General features: G+C 52.2%; 1 protein-coding gene across 7 annotated transcripts in view; it reads left to right on the forward strand.

The window, feature by feature from the left end:
* Positions 1 to 22,643, forward strand: part of SPTBN4 (spectrin beta, non-erythrocytic 4) — a 71,407-nt gene that overhangs the window by 44,310 nt on the left and 4,454 nt on the right. For all 7 annotated transcript variants that reach the window (XR_006816218.1, XM_045987767.1, XM_045987769.1 and 4 more), the window contains 12 exons: positions 9,358 to 9,582; positions 10,504 to 10,593; positions 13,451 to 13,729; positions 13,820 to 13,950; positions 14,774 to 14,978; positions 15,330 to 15,710; positions 16,653 to 16,897; positions 19,371 to 19,509; positions 19,605 to 19,689; positions 20,101 to 20,297; positions 21,086 to 21,705; positions 22,406 to 22,475. Coding sequence is in view for 6 of the 7 variants with exons in the window: in XM_045987767.1 (XP_045843723.1) it covers positions 9,358 to 9,582; positions 10,504 to 10,593; positions 13,451 to 13,729; positions 13,820 to 13,950; positions 14,774 to 14,978; positions 15,330 to 15,710; positions 16,653 to 16,897; positions 19,371 to 19,509; positions 19,605 to 19,689; positions 20,101 to 20,297; positions 21,086 to 21,705; positions 22,406 to 22,475 (2,667 nt within the window). In the remaining variant the exon portion in view is untranslated. The remainder of the gene's footprint in view (positions 1 to 9,357; positions 9,583 to 10,503; positions 10,594 to 13,450; positions 13,730 to 13,819; positions 13,951 to 14,773; positions 14,979 to 15,329; positions 15,711 to 16,652; positions 16,898 to 19,370; positions 19,510 to 19,604; positions 19,690 to 20,100; positions 20,298 to 21,085; positions 21,706 to 22,405; positions 22,476 to 22,643) is intronic.

Here is a 22,643-nt window from a genome sequence, read left to right on the forward strand (position 1 = left end):
CTAAAGACGTTGATTAGAATCTATTCATTCATTCACGCAGCAAATGTTCACTGAGCACGGACTGTATGCCAGGCACTTTTCTCGGTGCTGGAGAGCAGCAGTGGGCAAAAGTGACCCAAACCTGCAGCCTTCACAGGGCTCACGTTCTGGTCGGGAGGACAGGCAAAGGAGCAAAGAGACACACAGAGCTGAGTCTGACGCCAGTGATGTCATTGCTTTATACACAGCAGTGGCCCCCACGTGTCGTCTCCAGAACACATTTCCACACTTAGAGATCATGGCGATCCCCAAAGAGCTTTGGTTCCGGTGCATTTTACGTATCAATACTTACTGCACTAAAACAAATAAATGACTCACATAAAAACAACGATAGTAAATCCATTCTTTATATTAACCCCAGAGCATTCTTTTATGAAGAATAACTCTTTTCTAAGCCAAAAAAAAAAAAAAAAATTAGGAGATTGGCACTGTTTCCAGTACTGCAACTCTTTCGTGTCTGGCTTACTAGAAGATTCTTTTTTTTTTTAAAGATTTTATTTATTTATTTGACAGAGAAAGAGGTCACAAGTAGGCAGACAGAGACAGAGGGAAGCAGACTCCCTGCTGTGCAGAGACACACATACCCCCCCATGCGGGCCTCGATCCCAGGACCCTGAGATCATGACCTGAGCCGAAGGCAGAGGCTTAACCCACTGAGCCACCCAGACGCCCTACTAGAAGATTCTTACCTTTGCTTCTGCACATGTTCTGTTTTCTGTGGCAAAAGCATGAGTCATAGGGTCCCCACAAAACCACACTATACCCTTGGGAGAGAATGAGAATAAAGGCAAATAGTGCCTTGGTATCTTTTTCAGATTTTTTATTTATTTATTTGACAGAGAGAGAGAGAGAGATCGCAAGTAGGCAGAGAGGCAGGCAGAGAGAGAGGAAGGGAAGCAGGCTCCCCGCCAAGCAGAGAGCCGGACACGGGGCTCGATCCCAGGACCCTGAGACCATGACCAGAGCTTAACCCATTGAGCCACCCAGGCACCCAGCGCCTTGGTATTTTTATAAAATAGTTGGAACCTTGCAGACCCCTTGGAAAGATATTGGGGATATGGTAAGCTCTCAAAAAATGAGGATCTGTGGGGTGCCTGGGAGGCTCCGTTGGTTAAACGTCTCCTTCAGCTCTGGTCATGATCCCAGGAACCCACATTGGGCTCCCTGCTCAGCGGGAAGCCTGCTTCTTCCTCCCCTGCTCCCCCTGCTTGTGTTCCCTCTCTCACTGTGTCTTTCTCTCTCTGTCAAATAAATAAATAAAAATCTTAAAAAAAAATTGTTTTGAGGGGTGATATATGAAATGTTAATAGAGTCCCAAAAGTTAGAAGGGCCTTCAGTTCATGTGATCTTGCCAAATGGCTTGCCCGAAGTCTGCTCCCAGTTAATGCTCTCTCCGCAGCGGCCTGTGACAGTTCCTGTTTCTGCCCATACTCGCCAACACCTGTATCATCAGACATTTTAGATTTTTTGCAGTCTGATTTTTCTCATGCATGGGTGTTTGCATTTGTATTTTTTCAGGTGACCGGTGAGCTTGAACATCCCTCTTTCCTCTGGGCGTTTAGGTTTTGGAGGAAGGACTGGGGGCCTCCTGTTCTTGCCTCCCCACAGAAGGAAGCCCTGTTGAAGCGTGGTTCCAGGGCAAGGCCGAGGCCCAGCGGAGACAAGGGTCTGGCTGGGGGTCACACAGAGATGGGAGGCAGGGGCAGGCCCCAGCACAGGACTTTCCCCAGCAGAGGGAGCCCAAGGCGGCGGGGAGTGTCTCAGTAGGCCTCCACCCCCAGATGGAGCCCAGCTGGGCCTCAGGAGCTGCTGTTGGGGAGGGGAGGAGCTGCCCAAGGCCCCCCGCTGTCCCTGGGGGCCGCCTGGGAGCTCAGATGCTGGGCACAGGCAGGAGGGCGGGCGGCTGCCATCCAGCCGGCAAATTTCCTGGCTGCCGCACCCCTCCAGCCCTGGGGCCAGGCCGGGCTGGAGCCGTCTGGTTCAGGCAGAAGGGGTGTGGATCTGTGAGTGGTCTGCCCCCTTGGCCTCTCTCTGAGCAGGTCTCTCCATCCTGGTCCCTGAGATCCTCTGTGTGGAAACTCTGCAAGTTGCCATCTCCTGTGTCCGTGTCTCTGCTTCTCTTACTTTCTCCCTCTCTTTTGGTTTCCATTCTTCATCTCTGCCTCTGTCCCTTGATCCCTTTGCCCTCCTGGGTCCTCTCTTGCATCCCCTGCCCCAGCCACTGCAGCAGGCTTCTGAGAGCCCACCTGAGATGGAGGCCATGTGACCCCGAGTCCGCTCTCAGAGCCTCCTGGCCAACTGGCCTTCTTGGCCCAGGGACCAGATGGCGGTGTTTCAGGCCCCCGCTTGCCAGTCCTCAGGGGCCTGACCAGCTGGTCTGGCTCAGCCATGAGCTCCTGCCTGGGGCGGGTGGGGGAAGCTGGGCTCCTGCCATCGGAGGGGGCCCAGCCAGGGGAAAATGCACTGGAGGGTTTGCAGCTGCTGGGCTGGGTCCCTGGGGACTCCTTACCACCCACTTCACCCCCGCAAGCTCCCCCCGCCCCAAGCAAGGCATTTTCTCTGGCTAAGGAAACACTCCCCCCACCCCCGCCATTCTTTGTGTCATATGTCTTCCTGAGCTCAGTGCAGCCTAGAGGGAGAATCGGGGTACAGCAGTGGCACAGCCAGGGTTTGAAGCCCCCCCCCATCCCACTTCTGCATCACCCAGGGCAAGTGACCCCTCCTTTCTGAGCCTCCATTCTAGAGAAGCAGAGTGACTAAGAGCCGCTAGGATTTTTGTGGTCACCTGGCTCCGGGTTCAAATTGTGGCTGTGGCAGTCTTTACTCTGGACCAGGGACTGCTTCTCTGAGTCTCAGTTTCCCCAACTGGAAAATGGGAAAGCAGCAAGGTGGATCCAAGTAGGGATGAGAATGATCTGGGGGTCAAAGCTTATGTATTCCTACATACCACGTGGCTAGTGACTGAGGCTTTTTCCCAAGTAGGCTCTTCTGCTTTTGCTTTTTTTTCTTACGTTTAATGTCTTTTCATAAAATTAAGATTTAATTCCATACCATAAAATGCATACTTTTAATGTGTAAAAGTCAGTGGTTTTCATGTATTTGCAAATCACCCCACCCCCTGAAATGCCATTCCCACTAGCTCCCTCCATGCATCTTCTCTTTGACTCTACAGATTTGCCCATTTCGGACGTTTCATATAAATGGAATCATATAATATGTGGTCCTCGGTGTCTGGCTTCTTTCCCTGAGCAGCGTTTTCAAAAGTCATCCTTGCGGTAGAATGTATCAGTACGTCGTGGCTCCTCTGGTTTTGATGTAAAGCTGGTTTCATTTTTTTTTTTAAAGATTTTATTTATTCATTTGTCAGAGAGAGAGAGCGCGAGAGCTAGCACAGGCAGACAGAGTGGCAGGCAGAGACAGAGAGAAGCAGGCTCCCTGCCGAGCACGGAGCCCGATGTGGGACTCGATTCCAGGACGCTGGGATCATGACCTGAGCCGAAGGCAGAGGCTTAACCCACTGAGCCACCCAGGCGTCCCAGCTGGTTTAATTTTTGACAATTCTTAATTTCTTTTTTTAAAAAGTATTTTATTTATTTATTTGACAGAGATCACAAGTAGGCACAGAGAGAGGAGGAAGCAGGCTCCCTGCTGAGTAGAGAGCCCGATGTGGGACTTGATCCCAGAACCCTGGGATCATGACCTGAGCCAAAGGCAGAAGCTTTAACGCCCCGACAGTTCTTAATTTCTAATACGGCCCAACACACCAGCCTGGGGATCAGTCCAACAAAGGCAGTTAGACCTACTCTGTGCCAGGTACAAGGCCAGGCACTGGGATCCAACCGTGAACGAAATAAACATCCTCCTCTTCCCCCAGCCCCTTATGCTGTGAGGATTATGTAAACTATTCCTAGTCCAGTGCTCAGAGCATTGGCCGGCTTGGGGGCAGGCACCAGGATGTGTTACCTAGTATTGTTGTTATGGTAAGAAATATCATATGAAAAGTGAAAAGGCTTTCTGCCCTCTCCACACACACATACATGGTCCCACTTCCCAGGGTGTCATTCTTTTTTTCTTTCTTTTTTCTTTTTTTAAAGATTTTTATTTATTGAGAGAGAGAAAGCACGAACTGGAGCAGAGGGAGAGGGAGAAGCAGGCTTCCTGCTGAGCAGGGAGCCCGATGCGGGGCTTGATCCCAGGACCCTGAGATCATGACCTGAGCCCAGGACAGGCGCTTAGCTGAGTGAGCACCGCCCCCAGTCACCCCATGGGGGTGTCATTCTTTTTTTATTTTATTTTTTATTTTTTTGGGGGGTTGTCATTCTTGTCATGGTTTCCTCTATGCCCTGAATATCTTCCATGTAGATGCACACATTCGTGTGACACCAAGGCAGACCATGCGGAAGCTTGCCCCTTTGGCTGGACCAGGTGTCCTTTCTTGTCCAAGAATGTATGGATCTCCTAGTTGCACAATATTCCATGGGGTGACTCAAGAGTCTCTCTTTAACCAGTCCTCTGTTGAGAGATGTCTGGGCTGTTTCTAATCTTCCACTAGTGAAAATAGCACCACAGTAGACATCCCCGTCCATATGCATTTGAGCCTATGTGCAAATATTTCTGTAGAAAAGAGCCTTCCAGGGGCACCTGGGTGGATGCCTTGGTTAAGCATCTGCCTTCAGCTCTGGTCATGATCCTGGGGTCCTGGGATCGAGCCCCGCCTCAGTCTCTTGTTCAGCAGGGGATCTGCTCCCTCTCCTTCTGCTCCCCTCCCTGCTTGTGTTCTCTCTCTCTCTCAAATAGATAAAATCTAAAAAGAAAGGAAAGGAGAGTCCTCCACAAGTACAATTTGTGGGCCCAAAGGTGTACACATTAAACTTTTTGAGAGATATTGCCTAGTGTCTCTGTGAAAAGGCTGTGGACACCCCTGCACGTAATAGGGATCCTCTCCCCGAGTGGTCCCCATCATTAGGCATGGTCAAGCTTTCTCACCTTTGCTAATCTGAGAAATGAAACATACTGTTTTGCAGTTATTTTCTTTTTTAAGATTTTATTTATTTGAGAGAGAAAGAAAGCACGAGTAGGGGCCAGGGAGGGGGAGAGGGAGAGGGAGAAGCAGACTCCCACCAAACAGGGAGCCCGATGAGGGGCTCGATCCCAGGACTCTGGGATCATGACCCGAGCCAAAGGCAGACACTTAACCAACTGACCCACCCAGGCGCCCCTGTCTTAAAGTTATTTTAATTTGCATTTCCCTTAACATTGAAGGAGGCTAAACTTCTCTTTGTACATTTAATGTCCACCGTCCTTCTGTTTCCTTTGCTCATGTTTGCAAAGAAGGATCCACATTAAATGGGCATTCAAAACATGGCATTCTTGCAGAAGTAGAAAAGTGTTAGTCCTGGAATTATTCCATCTTGGGTCACACGGCCTCTTGTGGGCATGTTATGGAGAGGTTTTCATCTAGCAGAGAACTGGAACTTAGTATCATTTCAGATTATGTTTAAAAGTTTCCAGGATTTGAATGCATTTTGATTTTCTACGCATTGGTACACTGATTTGCCTAGTGAAAAAGGTTTTGGAATGACTCTTTTATTTTTCTTTGATTTCTGCATCTTGTAATTGTGCCTTTTGAAAATTCCTTTTATGTGCTTTTGGCTTGTTACAACGTTTGTTTTTTACCATTTTCATGACTCCTACGGATTGTGAACTGTATCAGCTGGAACTCTTTGGGGTGCAGTTCATAGGACTTCAAGCCACATTGACTTAGGCTAATGGGGAGGTTCTTGGCTCACGTTGCTGAAAAACCCAGGCAGTAGGCGGCTTCAGGCGTGGCTGGATCAGTTCCTCAAATTATGTCCTCCTCAGCAATCTGTCTCCGTTTCTGGGCATTGCTTTCCTCTCTATTGGCCTCGTTGTCGGGAGCAAGTTGGCAAGTCAGCAGCAAGTTGCCCCTCCTCCCCACATCAGGCCTATGTTCTACCAACTGAGGAACCCCATGGGAAAGAGAGTATCCTCCTGAGTCACACACTTTTCCTGCAAAAGAGGGAAGCGTTTGGGGGCGCCTGAGTGGCTCAGTGGGTTAAATGTACAACTCTTGATCTGAGCTGAGATTTTTTTTTTATTTTTTAAAAATATTTATTTATTTATTTGAGAGAGGGATGGTGAGAGAGAGCATGAGCAAGGAGAAGGTGAGAGGGAGAAGCAGACTCCCCATGGAGTTGGGAGCCCGAAGCGGGACTCGATTCCAGGACCCCAGGATCATGACCTGTCAGCTCAGGTCTTGAGCTCAGGTGATGAGTTCAAACCCCAGACTGGGCTCCACGGTGGGTGTGGCGCCTACCTTAAAAAAAAAAAAAAAAAAAAAAAAAGGTTTAAAAGGTGGGCTTTCATTGGCTGATCTTAGGTCACATGCTATCTCTTACCCCATCCCCACCAGCCAGGGTGGTTTCAGTGTTTTGATTGGTTAGCTTGGCTCATGTGGCCACCCTTGGAGCTCTAGGGTTTTCTTAGTCGCTTCAGAGCTCAGGTGTGAGAGGGACGTTGGAGGTGCTGCGGAGAAGGGATGGACCTTGAGCTGGCAAAACAGTTCTGGGCTGCGAAACCTTGGAAGAACAGTCTTCACTCGGTTCTTGGATTTTGACTATTGAGTTGCAGTCATTTGCTGTAATCTGTTACCACTTAATTTCATTATTGTAATGTTGTTTTCTTTTATGGCTTTCCCCCCTTCTGTTTCGAGTCACACAAGTAATACATAATTATATTCTTTTGGTTAAAGATCTTACTAACGTAGAAGTCTTCAGTGAAACATAAAGTCTCCCTTAACCACAGCAGCTCCCGTCCCCACACCCCAAAAGGAACCTCAGCTATGATTTGGGGTGCATCCTGCTAGCTCTCTTTCTATGTGTTTACTAACTACCTATGTGGGTTGTTGTTTTGTTTTTTTTTAAGATTTTTAAAATGTATTTGAGAGAGAGACAGTGAGAGAGAGCATGAGCGAGGAGAAGGTGAGAGGGAGAAGCAGACTCCCCATGGAGTTGGGAGCCCGATGCGGGACTCGATCCCAAGACTCCAGGATCATGACCTGAGCTGAAGGCAGTTGCTTAACCTACTGAGCCACCCAGGCGCCCCACCTATGTGGTTTTTGAATAATCTTAATTTGTAATGTTTAATTTAAAATTTTTAATAATTACAATTTATGGCTCAGACATCAAACACTTTATTAAAAATCCTATGTGACAAGTCTCTCCTTCACCCCTGTCCCCATTCACTGAGTTCTCCTCCCCTGCCCATAGGTACCATCTGTGACTAATTTCTTGTTCATTCCAGGGAATTTTTATACATGCACAACCCATGACAAATATAATATATTCAAATGTATTTTCTAAGTTATTTTCTCTTAACAGCAAGTCTTGGCCATTATTCCGTGCTGATGCGGATTTGTTTAACCATTTCACTCTTGGTGGGCATCATATTTGTTTCCAGTTACTTCCCATTACAAACTCTGCTTGTGATCCTTAGGCAAACATCTTTATGCACATGAGCCAGTATTTCCTTAGTTATATTCCTAGAAGTGGAAGTGCAAGTGCTGGGTCAAAGCATATGAACTTTTTTGCATTTTGATAGGATCTGCCAAATTGCCTTCCAAAAAGGCTCTGCTAATTTCCACCACCACCGGCTGACAGCGGCTGAGTGTGCCTGTCCATCTCCCTGCATCTTTGCTAATAATAGGTTGCCAATCTGGTGAACAAGAAAGGGTAACTTGTTTTGATTTGTATTTTCCTGCTGATTAGTGAGACTAGGCTTTTTTTTCTTCCCCATGCTTTTTTTTTTTTTTTTAAGATTTTATTTATTTATTTATTTGACACAGAGAGAGATAGCAAGAGAGCACAAGCAAGGGGAGTGGGAGAGGGAGAAGCAGGCTCCCTGCTCAGCAGATGCGGGGCTTGATCCCAAGACCCCAGGATCCCAAGCCCGATGCGGGGCTTGATCCCAAGACCCCAGGATCACCACCTGAGCCGAAGGCAAATGCTTAATGACTGAGCCACCCAGGTGCCCCTCGTGCTTATTTTTATTTCTGTGTGTTGCCTGTTCACTGGGAGAGGTGCCTGTTCACACGGGGGCAGTCTTTTTCTTTGCCAGTGACATTCATCTGTGCGTTGATCGAATCACAACCAACGACCCATTACATGCCAGACACTGTTCTAGGTGCTCAGGAATACTGAGGTCAACCGGCACAAACCCTGCCCTCAAGAAGCTCCCATTCTAAAAAAAAAAAAGAAGAAGAAGAAGAAGTAGAAGCTCGCGTTCTAGAAGCAGGAGACCAATAAAAAAGCCACAAGTAAAGACAGAATTGGCTGATGGTGGTAAATGAAGACAGAGGAAGCAGAATAAAGGGAATTCTTTGATTATCAAAGAAACTAACTCCTTGTTCTAATAATAGGAGTTATGTTAAATATTTTTTTCAGGTTGTCATTTGCCTTCTCACTACATCTAGGAGTTTTGGTTAATGCAAAAGTATTTCATGTGGCCAAATTTATAAATCTTTCCTTTATGATTTTTTTTTTTTTTTTTTTTTTTTGGGCTGGAAAGATTTCCTCCATCCTAAGATTATAAAAGCATTTGCCCATGTTTTCTTCTGGGCCTTATGGATTTACTTTTCCATTTAAGTCTTTAATCCATCTGGAATTGTTTTCAGCATAAAGAGGGAGGAAGGTATCCAGCTAAATTGGCCCATGACCACTCACTGAATAATCCATCTTTTCCTTGGGGATTTGAAATGGCATCTATAAAATGCATGAATTCTCCAGGGTATTTGGGTCTGCTTTTGCACTCTGTGTTTATCCTTATGGCATACGCACCACTTAAATCACTATAACTTCATATTTATGACATTTGGAAAGGTTGACTCTTTGGATAAATTACCTAACTTCTCTGGGCCTCAGTTTCCACCCCTGTAAAATAGGGATATCACCAAATTTGAAGGGTCGTTCTGAGAACGAATGAATGAATGAATGGGTCACTTTAGCCCAACGGGCCAGGTAAGCCGCTGTGAGAAGATAATGTTTGAGCTGAAATCTAATTGACAAGGAAGAGCATGCCAGATAGAGGGAATAGCAAAGGCGAAGGCCCTGAGGCAGGAGTAGTTTAGCCTGTGGCGATATCAAGGAGGAGCGTAGAGCTTCTGGAGGGGATTGGGCAGGGGCCTAGTTGGAAATGGTGCGCCTTGGCGAGGGGTTTGGCTGTCACCATAAAGGCACTGGGGAGCCACAACAGGATGGAGAGGGAGGGTGGAGCCCTTTGACTGTGCCCCTGTCCCCACAGTCGATGGAGTCGCAGGTGGAGGAGTGGTACCGCGAGGTGGGAGAGTTGCAGGCGCAGACCGCCGCCCTGCCGCTGGAGCCGGCCAGCAAGGAGCTGGTGGGCGAGCGGCAGAACGCGGTGGGCGAGCGCCTGGTGCGCCTGCTCGAGCCCTTGCAGGAGCGCCGCCGCCTGCTGCTCGCCTCTAAGGAGCTGCACCAGGTGGCGCACGACCTCGACGACGAGCTGGTGAGGACGGGCGCGGGGACTGGGGCGAGCGCCCGGTAAAGCAGAGGAGATGGTTACGCGGCTGGGATGGGATGCGGGGCCGCGGGAGAGCCAGCGGGCCTGCGAGAGCGTGGAGGTTGGGAGTGAGGGCGGGACCGTGGGACCTTGGCGAGTTCAAGGGCGGAGCTGGCTGGGAGACCTTCCCCCTGACCCGAGGCTAGACTCAGTCATCCAGTCCTTCCCTCCCTTACTCATTCACTCGTTCACTTATCCACTCATTCATTCATTCATTCACTTTTTCGCATTTACTCACTTTCATTCATTCATTGGTTTATTCATGAAGTCATTTAGTTATTCATTGACTTATCTTTATTCTTTCCTCCACTGATTTATTGCTATTCGTTATTCACTCATCCCTCATTCATTCCTCATTCGGTCACTTGCTTCCTGATCTGCTCATTCATTCTTTCACTCACTAATTTGTTCATTCGCTTGATCCTTATGGGCCAAGCTCTGTACTTGGATGATGCTGGGATCACAGGGGGACCAAGACAGACCCCATTCCTGCCCATAGAAGGCTCCAGAATCCGAAGGGGAAAACGGACATATCTCCAGACAGCGACAACCCAGGGTGGTTTGGGCTGTTATGAGGGAGTTTAGGAGGCTGGGGGAGCCTAGAGGAGGCAATGGGCCAAAGTCAGGGAGGGTTTCCTAGAGGAGGGGATGTCTTGAGTTGAGACATGAAGGAAGAGTCCCCATTAGCCTACTGAGGGAGAGGTAAGGGAATTGCAAGACTCAAGACCATCCCGTGCCAAGGACAGAGGTAAGCAAGCCTGTATGGTGTGGCTTACAGCCACCTGTGCAGGTGGCTTACAGTTTAATTGGGATGCAGTGGTCTTTGGGTGCATTCTCCCATTGACTTGCTCCCTGCATCCTTTCCAGGCATGGGTCCAGGAGCGACTGCCACTGGCCATGCAGACGGAGCGAGGCAGTGGCTTACAGGCTGTCCAGCAGTACATCAAAAAGAACCAGGTGAGCAGAGCCAGAGGGAGGATGTGGGTTAGGGCACATTCGGAGACAAGTGAGAAAAAAACAGCTCAAAGTGGTTAAAAACAAAATTTGTTGGCTCTTGTGATTGAGAAGAGTGTGGACAGCAGGTATAGCTGCATCCAGGTCCTTCCATGATGTCATGAATCTTGCAGCTCCATTGTGTGTGTGTGTGTGTGTGTGTGTGTGTGTGTGTGTGTGTGTATTTCTGTGTTAGCTTTGGTCTCAGGTCAACTCTCTCCTCTCTTGATAGTGAAAGACCTCCAACAGATTCAAGTGTACATCCCACCAGCAGAACTGAAGGGGATTTCTCTCTCTCTCTCTCTCTTACTCTCTCCCTCTCCCTCTCAATAACTTCAGCAGTAGTCCCAGGAGTAACTGTTATGGACTCAGCTTGAGTCCCATGCCCATCCCTGAACTAATCATGGTGGCCAGGGATTTAGACTGCTCTGTTGTCCTGGTCTGGACTCAGGGGCCACTCCTGGTGGTGTCAGCCTTCACTTAATTACCTGAACTGAGATGGAGACGAGGGGGTTCCCCAAGGAAAGTCAGGGTCCCATGAGAAACAGTAAGGAGAATAGCTTATTGGAAAAGGAAAAGAACTCAAACCACCCACAGAGAGAAAGCACAGAGATGATCAACGAAAGAACCTTGACTCCTAATAGTGTCCATTCCGCCCCTGGAGGGGGAGCTCTTGAGCCCCTAAGATCTCTGGATCTCTGTTCCCCTCCCTGGGCCTCAGTTCCACATCTAAAGAAGCAGAGAGGGGCACCTGGGTGGCTCAGTAGGTTAAGCCTCTGCCTTCGGCTCAGGTCATGATCTCAGGGTCCTGGGATCGAGCCCCACATCAGGCTCTCTGCTCAGCAGGGAGCCTGCTTCTCCCTTTCTCTCTGCCTGCCTCTCTGCCTACTTGTGATCTCTCTCTCTCTCTCTGTCAAAGAAATAAATAAAATCTAAAAAAAAAAAAAAAAAAGCAGAGAGTTGGTCTAGAGCAGTGGTTTTCAAATCCTTTAGCAGAGGAACTTTTTGGGTGAAGCCACTCATTCACCAAATCCAGTGTAAGATGCATGAGAGAGGAATGAATAATACTAATACTTATAATTACAGGTTAATTAAAGACTTATTGTGTGCCAGGTACGGTCATAGGGGGTTATATGTGGGTCTTTAAAAATGTAATCCCCACAATAACCTTATCAGGTTGGTCTTCTCATTACTCCCCCTTTTTTTAAAAAAAGATTTTTATTTATTTTTTGACAGAGAGAGATCACAAGTAGGCAGAGAGGCAGGCACAGAGAGAGAGAGAGGGAAGCAGGCTCCCTGCTGAGCAGAGAGCCCAATGCGGGACTCGATCCCAGGACCCTGAGATCATGACCTGAGCCGAAGGCAGTGGCTTAACCCACTGAGCCACCTTTGGTAAAGGTGAGCACTTTACCAAAAAATGTGAGCTGGGAGAACGGGCACTGAAGGGTGGTAAGGAGGTGGGCTTTCAAATGATTCTCAAGGTCTGTGACCATGCTGCCCTAGATGGAGTTCTTTAAGAGGCTGGGGTTTTTTGGGGTTTTTTTGTTTGTTTGTTTTTAGCTTTCATTTTTCTGTTTTGCTGAAAACACTCTTGGCTGTGTGTTGTTTTTTTTTAAGATTTTATTAATTTATTTGCGAGAGGCGCACACATGTGCACGAGCATGGCACGAGGCAGAGGGAGAGGGAGAAGCCGACTGCGCTCATCCTGGGCTCTATCCTGGGACCCTGAGGTCATGACTGAGCCAAAAGACAGACGCTTAACAGACTAAGCCACCCAGAGACCCCGGAAAACACGCATGACTGTTGACAGTGTTGGGGACTATTAGAACTGGCCCGTCCTTTTCATTGTTGACGAAAGTGCTCAAGTGCACTTCACGCTTATCACTGCGGTGGAGGTGGGGGCACTGTGTGTGCACAGGAGCACCGGATGCTTCCGAGCCCTGGAGGGCTAACAGCAGCTAGTACTGACTGAGCACCTACTGTATGCCCGCTCAGCTCTGAGTGCTCCAGGACACAACAGCCTCATGAGGTGGACATTAAGCACCCCCTCCCACCAGCCACAAGGCAGTCTGGGAAGTTGGCAAGTTCCTCAAGCTCTCTGTGCCTCAGTTTCCCCATCTGTAAAGTGAGACAGAGAACTGGAGGGGCAGTGAGGACTGGAGGAGTGGCCACATCCTGCAAAGCCCTTGTTTAGCCAAGTGCCTGGCAGATGGCAGGCACTCAGGGTCGCCCCTTAGCACCTCTGTTTGCAAGTTGAGGAAACTGAGGCACAGGAGAAGCAAAGTAAGGTGTGTGCCAAGTCCAGGGCTGGTAGAGGGAACCTTCTGGGCTGATGGAAGTGTTCCATATCCCGACGTGGGCACACGGTGTACCCGCGCGTGAACGTGTTGAACTGTGCCCCCGAAGATGTGCACACCTCATTGCACAGGAGATACACGTGTACTGCCCCCCAGCAGCCTGATTCTCAGTCCTTTCGGCCATTAGAGGGTATCTTACACGACCAGGCGTCTTGATTGGGAGCGCAGTGTCTGGAGCCTGCGTGCTGTGTTCAAATCCTGTCGTCCCCTTACTAACTGCTTGTTCCCGGGCGATGAACTGCTGCTCTCCGTGTCCGTCCCCACCCCCACCCCCCCGTTTTCCCACCTACAGCAGGGGGTTGTGAGTGAGCTAGGAACAGCGAACTGCCTTAGCCTGGTGCATGGAGGCCATCAGTGGCGGGTTCCCTTGGTGGAATGTGCCAGTCTCGGAGGCGCAGGCGGGCTGCCCCGCTCCCCGGGCCTCGAAATGCTCCTCTCCACCACACCCCACCTCTCGTCCCCAGGGCCTGCGGCGGGAGATCCAGGCGCACGGGCCACGGCTGGAGGAGGTGCTGGAGCGCGCGGGCGCCCTGGCATCGCTGCGCAGCCCCGAAGCAGAGGCCGTGCGTCGCGGCCAGGAGCAGCTGCAGGGCGCCTGGGCCGGACTGCGGGAGGCGGCCGAGCGGCGGCAGCAGGTGCTGGACGCCGCCTTCCAGGTGGAGCAGTACTACTTCGATGTGGCCGAGGTGGAGGCGTGGCTGGGCGAGCAGGAGCTGCTCATGATGAGTGAGGACAAGGGCAAGGTGCGCCCGGGCTGGGAGTGTGGGGGGCCTGGGGGCGCTGGAGCCGGGGCCGGCCGCTGCCGCCTCATCGCGGGCGCCGTGTGCCCCCAGGACGAACAGAGCACCCTGCAGCTGCTCAAGAAGCACCTGCAGCTGGAGCAGGGCGTGGAGAACTACGAGGAAAGCATCGCGCAGCTGTCGCGCCAGTGCCGGGCGCTGTTGGAGATGGGGCACCCGGACAGGTGGGCGGGTGGGGAAGGGGAATTGGGGCCAGGCAGGGGCGGGGCCAGTTCTTAAGGAATGGTAGGGAAGGATCTGAAGCTTCACCTTTGGAAATTGGGACACGCCCCAATTGCACGTTGGAGTGGGAGGGGCGCTCGCTGCCTGGAGCTGGAGCCCTGGGATTTCAGCATGTGGGTGGGGCCGCGAATGGAGGGGCGGTGCCCAGGGATATTGAGAGGATGGGGCCAGGGGTATTGGGAGATGATGTCTCAGACTAAGGAGAGAAGGAAGAGCTCAGGACAGGGAAGGATCCCTTCCTACCCAGTGTCTGGGAGGACGGAAAAGCTGGGAGTGCTGTGATTGGGCATAGCCAGATACCTTCTGGTATGGGGCCTCCCTGAGGCCAGGAGTAGGGGCCATATCTGGGAGTCCTGGGCTAGGGGTGAGACCTGAGAGGGGGCACAGGGCTAGACCTCTGTCCTCCAAAGCCAGGAGATGGCCTGGAGCTGAGATGGGCTGGCTGGGGACCCAAGTAGGGAGTCAGCAGCCCCACCGAGGCCACTGGAAGGGCAGGGAATGGGACCACAGAGAGGCTGGGGGAAGAGGGAGCCTTGAACTTATCAAGCTTAGGGAAGCAAAGTTTACCAGAGTGCTCAGCTGCAAGTACTGGGTTCACTGAGTCCAAGCCTTGCAGGAAACAGAGGCCCCCATGAAGGAGTCTGAACTGAAGGATGAGAGGACACACAGCCTTACCCCAACAGGGGGTGTCCGGGGGGGGGGGTCACAGCTCTGTGCTGGAAGTCTCAGGGGGCTCCGTCCCTGCCCCTCCCTGTCCCCCATCAGCGAGCAGATCAGCCGCCGGCAGTCTCAGGTGGACCGTCTGTACGTGGCGCTCAAGGAGCTGGGGGAGGAGCGCAGGGTGGGCCTGGAACAGCAGTATTGGCTCTACCAGCTCAGTCGGCAGGTGGACGAGCTCGAGCACTGGATCGCGGAGAAGGAGGTGGTGGCCGGCTCGCCCGAGCTTGGCCAGGACTTTGAGCATGTCACGGTGAGCTTCGCCGGTAATAATATTAATACCAGTGGCTACTGCATATGCAACGAAGCTTCTCTGGGCCTCAGTTTCCCCAGCCATAATGTGAGGATAATAACAGCCCCCACCTCCTGGCTCTTCTGGGAGCCCCAAGATTCACCATAGTGTGAAGTGCTTAGGAAGGGTTAGTTACTATCATGTGCTTATTTTTCTTGTTACTGTTATAGCTACAGCGGGAGCACTTCCCTTTATATCGTCACCGCCATGGTCAGCATGATTATTATTACTCTTACCTGCTACAAAATGGCAGGCTGGAGGGGGCTTGGGTGCACAGGACCTTTGCCCATGCCGTGTACCCCGGGGGGGCAGGTGCTGCAGGAGAAATTCTCAGAGTTCGCCAATGAGACGGGCACCGCAGGGCGGGAGCGGCTGGCGGCCGTGAACCAGATGGTGGATGAGCTGATCGAATGCGGCCACACGGCGGCGGCCACCATGGCAGAGTGGAAGGACGGGCTGAATGAGGCCTGGGCTGAGCTGCTGGAGCTTATGGGCACTCGGGCCCAGCTGCTGGCCGCCTCTAGGGAGCTGCATAAGTTCTTCAGCGATGCCCGAGAGCTTCAGGGACAGATCGAGGAGAAGCGGAGGCGGCTGCCCCGTCTGACCGCCCCGCCTGAGCCGAGACCCAGTGCCAGCTCCATGCAGCGGACCCTGCGTGCTTTTGAGCATGATCTGCAGCTCCTCGTGTCCCAGGTGGGGTGCCGGCGGCCGAGGGGGGAGGTGGGAGGGCCTGGGTGGCATGGCCAAGGGGTGCTGAGCAACAGAGCAGGTGGAAATTAGACAGTGGAGCAGGTGAAAACAGACCAGAGAACAGGCAGAAGTGAGATGATGGGGCAGGTAGAAAACGCACTGATTGCGTGGTGCCCAGAAGTCAGACAATGTCTGGAAAATGTGGCTGAGTATGTCTGATAGAAATGGGACACTGTTTCCAGTGGAGACTGGGCAGGGCTTCTCCCAGAAACTGTGAAGGGAATCTTAGCCAAATCCAGATGGAGAGCCTAAAGGAAATTTCAGAGGCACTTGGCGGTGGGGCAGATAGAGATTAGATAGCAGGTCTCTGATGGAAATGATATGATCTTCCTGCAAAAAAATCGATGGGGGTGGATTTTAATGGACATGGCAACAGAAGCAAAAGAAATTGGGCTGTGGATCTGACAGGAGTCGGGAGGCAGATCTGAGAAATCCGATGGAAAAGAGGCTGTGGGCGGAATAGAGCTCCCATGGTCCAACTAGGGAAATTGGGCTGCGGGTCCAGCAGAAAGCGGAAACAGGACAATTACCTTTATGGGAACCATCCAGCTGACTGTTAGAAATGGGGCAGAGAGACTGACGGGGATTAGGTGGCGGGTCTCATAGAAAGGGCGGTCACTCCAAAAGAAATCAGGCAGTTGAACCAGTGAGCAATGGGTCTGCTAGAACCCAAGTGGCACAACCAAAAGAAATTGAGCAGGAGACCCAACAGGAACTGAGTTGAGCCATTCTGAAGGGAACTGGGCAGTAGGTAGCAGTAGGAGGGAGACTCAGCTGTGGGATCACGAGGGGGCGGGCTCCCCGCACCCAGCCAGCCAATGGGGGAAGGAGGGCGGAGCCCGGACCCCACGGAGGGGCTGGGGCTGGACCTGGCTTGCCCCGCAGGTGCGGCAGCTCCAAGAGGGGGCAGCCCAGCTGCGGACCGTGTACGCGGGGGAGCACGCGGAGGCCATCGCCAGCCGGGAACAGGAGGTACTGCAGGGCTGGAAGGAGCTACTGGCCGCCTGTGAGGACGCCCGCCTGCACGTCAGCTCCACGGCCGACGCCCTGCGATTCCACAGCCAGGCCCGTGACCTTCTCTCCTGGATGGACGGCATCGCCAGCCAGATCGGGGCAGCCGACAAGCCCAGGTGCCCCTCCTCCCACCGCGGGCTTCCTACTTGCCACCCCGCAGCCTGTCAGCCGTCCCCTGCCCATAAGAAATCACAACAGCCAACACCTGGGGGGGCCCTGGAGGGCACCTGGGGGGGGGGCAGGCACTGTACTAAATGCTTCATGTGTATTAGGACCCATTGTCATGCCTGGCCCCGGCGACTCAGAGCATAGGGTGTCCTCCTGCCTTCTGGCCTTCTCAGAGGCCCCGCACTGCCCTCCCCGTGGGAGGGGGCTGACCTTGGGATAGGGACGGCGACGTGTGGGGCTGTTATTTGTGGGTTAACCTAGCCAGTAGTGGGCACGGACTTATTGCTGATGTGACAGTCTGATGTGAACTGTCCAACAGTAATGGGGACTCAGGGTCTTTCTGTTACTTGGCCCTGGGAGTGACATTCAGCTACAGCGGAGGAAAAGATCACTTTTTGGGGAGCTTTCAGGGACTAAACCTACACCCACATTCTGTCAGCCCGGTAACCCTAACCTGTCTGCCTGCGGGGCTGGGGAACATAGGCCAGTGGTGTGTCAGGAAGACAGGAAATTTCGAGAGTGGTGGATACAGAGCATTCTTTCCATGACTGTGAGGACTTGCCTGTGTTCATTTACTCAGCAAATACTTACCGAATGCCCGCCGTGTGCTGGACAGGGAGCAAGGCCCAGCTGCTGTCCTGGTTCAGCTTACATTCTGCAGGGTGGGCACAAGTAACCCATAAATTAAAAAACAACTAACATTATTTCAGACAGCAATAAGTGCCCTGAAGGCAAATAAAGCAAAGTAAGGGGATGCGGGGCTTGTGGGAAAGGCCTCTCCGAGGATGGGATGTGGGCATGGAAACCTTGATGAAGTAATGTGAGTTGGGTGAAGTTTTGGGGGAAAGGCTTTCCAGGTGGAGGGACCAGTAAGTGCAAAGGCCCTGAGGTAGGTTGTGGTCATGCGTGTTTGAGGAAGAGCCAGACCATCCTTATGGTTGGATGGAGTGAGTGAGGTGGGGGGCTTAGCATGAGATCACTCCAGATGCCTTGTGGGAAGAGTACGGTGAGAAAAGGGTAGAAACAGGTGGACCAGCCAGGAGGCCACTGCTATAATCCCTGTGAGAGGTGGGGTGGCTTGTGGCTTGGTGCAGTCTGATAGTTGTAGAGAGAGAGAGAGAGAAGTGATTCATTTTAGGAATTAACATCTTTTAATTTTGAAAAATTTCAAATATAGCCAGAAGTAGCAAGAACAGTAGAATGACAGCCCCCACCCCCACATGCAGAGTAATCATCCGTCAATATCTGGTCCTTCCTCTTTCATCCGTATCCTCCCCGACTCCCCGCCACCCCTCGCTGAGTTCTTTTAAAACAAAACCTCAGGTTTCACATCATTTCACGGGGTGCTTTAATGTTATAAATATACAGTGTGACTGATGGATTAGCTTCAGGGGCTGAGAGAAAAAAAAAGACGAGTTATGGATGAATGATGGGTGAATTTACTGAGCTGGAGAACTTCAGGGGAGGGCACTTTGAGGAAATAGGAGAGAATCAGGGAGATCATTCTAGACATACCAAGTCTTAGGCAGGCATCTTATAATGCGGGACCTTCAGAAATAAGTTTGAACCAAAAAAAAAAAAAAAAAAGAAGAAGAAGAAGTTTGGACATAGTAAGTCTTATAATTATAAGCTATATTTGCTGCCTGGTGGAACCTTCAGGAATTTTGGATTTGTTTCGGACATATGAGAGCTAAGAACAGTCCAGTGGTTATATAGCACAAGCCACAAATGTGAGCCACATAGAGAATTTAAGATTTTCTTGTAACATTAAAAAAAAGTACAAAGAAGCAAGCGAAAATTAATTTTAGCAATTCATTTTATTTAACCCCGTATGTCCCAAATATGATCACTTCAACATGTAGTCAAAATTCAAATTGAGAGGTGCCTGCCTGGCTCAGTCAGTAGAGCATGTGACTCACTCTTGATCTTGGGGTCATGAGTTCAAGCCTCACGCTGGGGGTAGAGCTTACTTTACGAAAAATTAAAAATATTAAAAATTAAAGTTTTGAGATATTTTACAGTCCTCAAAATATGGTGTATACTCTACATATCCACATGTCTCAGTTCAGACCAGCCACAATTCAAGGGCTGGTTTGCTTACCCGTGTCTAGTGGCAACCTAGTGTTTGGTTAGCACAGATGTGGAATGCTCAGATCACTGACTGGTCTTCAGAGGCATAGCTTCAAAAAAATGAGAACAAAAATGGACCTTGAAGTCTGAGGTTAGAATCATCAAAATGTGACACTCTAGCCCCTCAGCAAAAGTTGGAATCCCTGAGAACCTGGTCCAAGAAGGTGGGTGTCCTGTCCCAAGATGCTCAGGGAATTGGGCTCCCCAGAAGTTGCATCTGTCATGGCGGCCGGGGGCGGCTACCTGAGACTCAGATTCTCGCCCCCCCAACCACCACCACCACCACCACAGGGACGTGTCTTCAGTGGAGGTGCTCATGAACTACCACCAGGGCCTGAAGACAGAGCTGGAGGCCCGGGTGCCCGAGCTGACGGCCTGCCAGGAGCTCGGGCGCTCTCTGCTGCTCAACAAGAGTGCCATGGCTGATGAGGTGGGAAGAGGCGCTGGGGGGTCCCCCTCTGCCCTCCGTGCCCATTGCAGTGGGAGCCCCCCTTGACACATTTCCTACCCGTGCGCCACTCACAGATCCAGGCACAGCTGGACAAGCTGGGAACCAGGAAGGAAGAGGTGTCAGACAAGTGGGACCGCCATTGGGAATGGCTGCAGCAGAGTGAGTGGGGACCCGGACACACGGGGCTCAAGGGCACAGGGACACACTCCATCCAGCGTGTTTGGAAAGGCCCGGAGGGTGACACAGCCTGCTTTGCACGCCACTCATGGGTGCCCCACCGCAAACATAAAGGCCTGGGAGGGTGGACAGGAGGAACGCCTTGCCATTGAATACATATATGTATTATGTATATGCATATGGCATACATATATGCCATTGAATACAATAGCGGCAGACACCTAGGGGAGAAGCCGGTCCCCTCAGAAATCCCCCCAGCCCACCCTCAGTCCTGCAGAAACCAGAATGGTCAGGGCTGGGATACAGAAACCCAGAGGGTATGGAGGACGAGAGAAGAGAGCCAGCGCCCCGTGAAGGGCACTCATCACTCTTACCCCCGATGTCTCCCCTCAGTGCTGGAAGTGCACCAATTTGCCCAGGAGGCCGTGGTGGCCGATGCCTGGCTGACAGCCCAAGAGCCAATCCTGCAGAGCCGGGAGCTGGGCAGCAGCGTGGATGAGGTGGAACAGCTTATCCGGAGACACGAGGCCTTCCGCAAAGCAGCTGCCGCCTGGGAAGAGAGGTTCAGCTCCCTGCGGCGCCTGACCACGGTCAGCACCCCAGATCCTGCCCCAGCCACCCCCACACCCATCCTTCTATGTGTGACTCAGCACTGTGTTGAGGCTGAGACAGATCCTTACTGGGCTCCCGGTCCAGTGGGGGAAGGGGGAAACTTGTCACCAGACAGTGACAGCCCAGGGCTGGGATGGGGGACACACAGGGGGCTGTGGGAGCGCAGAAGTGTTTGTCTTGATTTGGGAGCTCTGATCTGAGACTTGAAGAATGAGAGGAGGTCCTGGGTTGGGGGGACATTCAGGAAGGAGGTGATGGAGTCAGAAAGGCACCTAGAAAAAGTGATGATTTAGGCGATTTTTTTTTCTTTAAGATTTTATTTATTTGACACAGACACGGCAAAAGAGGGAACACAAGCAGGGGGAGGGGAGTGGGAGAGGGACAAGCAGGCTTCCTGTATTTGACAGGCAGATCACAAGTAGGCAGAGAGAGAGAGAGAGAGGGGTGGGGGGGACAGGAGAGGAGAGGAAGCAGGCTCTCCGATGAGGAGAGAACCCGATGAGGGGCTTGATCGCAGGCCCCTGAGATCATGACCTGAGAGGAAGACCCCCGATTTAGGCGATTCTTAAAAGAACACTATATGCCAAGGAAAATAGGAATTAAGTTCCCGGCAGGGAAAAAGCACGGCTCAGGCCCGCACAACCTTGCTTTTTCAATAATAGAAACTACTAAACTGGGCGAGAAGGCAGACAACCCACAGGGGTCTTCCCAGACCACCTCCCCCCCACCCCCGCCCCTCTACCTGACCCTGGCCCTCCATTCCCAGATAGAGAAACTCAAGGCGGAGCAGAGCAAGCAGCCCCCCACTCCCCTGCTGGGGCGCAAGTTCTTTGGGGACCCCACGGAACTGGCGGCCAAGGCAGCGCCCCTCCTGCGGCCAGGGGGCTACGAGAGGGGCTTGGAGCCCCTGGCTCGCCGGGCCTCGGACACACTGTCGGCGGAGGTGCGGACCCGCGTGGGGTACGTGCGCCAGGAGCTCAAGCCTGAGCGCCTCCAGCCGCGCATCGACCGGCTGCCGGAGATCCCGGGGAGGGTGGAGCCCCCCGCCCCGCCGTCAGTACCAGAGGATGTGGCGGAGACCCCTGGGGCCCTCGCGGTGGCGGAGCAGGTCCGGCCGCGACCAGAGCGCCAGGAGTCAGCTGATCGCACTGAGGAGCCGCCCAGGAGGCGGCGACCCGAGCGACAGGACACCGCCGATCAATCCGAGGAGACTGCGCGGAGGCGACGGCCAGAGCGACAGGAGTCTGCGGAGCACGAGGCGGCACACAGCCTCACCCTGGGCCGCTACGAGCAGATGGAGCGGCGGCGCGAGCGGCGGGAGAGGCGGTTGGAGAGGCAGGAGTCGAGCGAGCAGGAGATGCCGACCAGAGGAGAGCTGGCCAAGGGGTGAGGCCCCCCGTGTGCCCTGGGGAGTGAGGGAAAGGGGATGCAGAGTTCCTGGAGCCACGCAGGCCCAATGGAGAGGGGCTTACAAGGCTCAGAACTGCTTCAGATACTGTTGTGGTACGTGTTTTGCAGAGGGGTAAGCTGGGGCTGAAAGAGGTTAGGAGAGGTGACCCTTGTCTTACAGCTAGGTGGCCTGGGCAGGAATTTTGTCCTCTCTGCACCTCAGATTTCTCTACAGGGCTAGTGGTGGGACCATCTTCTCTCTGAGCAGAGATAAGACCCTTTATTGTAGTCCCTCTCAACCTTATAAACAGGGAGCTGCTGTCATCTCCATTTTGTGGAGGCTGGGAAAGGCAAATCACTCAGTTTGGGTGAAGCAGGACTGGAACCCAGGCCTTTCAGACCTCAGTGTTAACCAGTGTGAGGAGCGGATTGAGCCAACCGGTGGTGTCCCCAGAAAGAGGCATTTGGTCAGATATGTTTTGGAGACAATGACTTCTTGACTCCTTTTTAATTTTGTATATCATGAGCAGTTGCCAGACATGGCCCAATTACTTAGGGTGTATAAGGCAAGCATCTCAGAAAGGCAACTTGCCCAAGTGGCCAGGGGCCTTGCATCTCAGGCACCTCCAGCCAACCAGGCTGGTCCCTAGGAGAGGGCATCCCAGTTCCATTGGGTCTTTTGGTCTCCCCCTCCCAGGAAGGCCACCCTAGCTGACATTGTGGAGCAGCTGCAGGAGAAAGAAGCAGGCCCAGGGCTCCCTGTTGGGGTAAGTTGAGCCTCAGGATGGGGGGCGGGGGTATGGGGAACCCTCTCCACCGAGCAGGAATCAGGACCCAGAAGCACCAATGCCTAGGCCTGCTTTCCCCAAATCTGAGCCCTGCAGAGATTCTCAGGGGATGATGGGGAGATCCCCCAGATGCCTCCCACAATCTGA

The sequence above is a fragment of the Meles meles genome, chromosome 19 (genome assembly GCF_922984935.1).
Source record: "Meles meles chromosome 19, mMelMel3.1 paternal haplotype, whole genome shotgun sequence".
NCBI lineage: Eukaryota > Metazoa > Chordata > Mammalia > Carnivora > Mustelidae > Meles > Meles meles.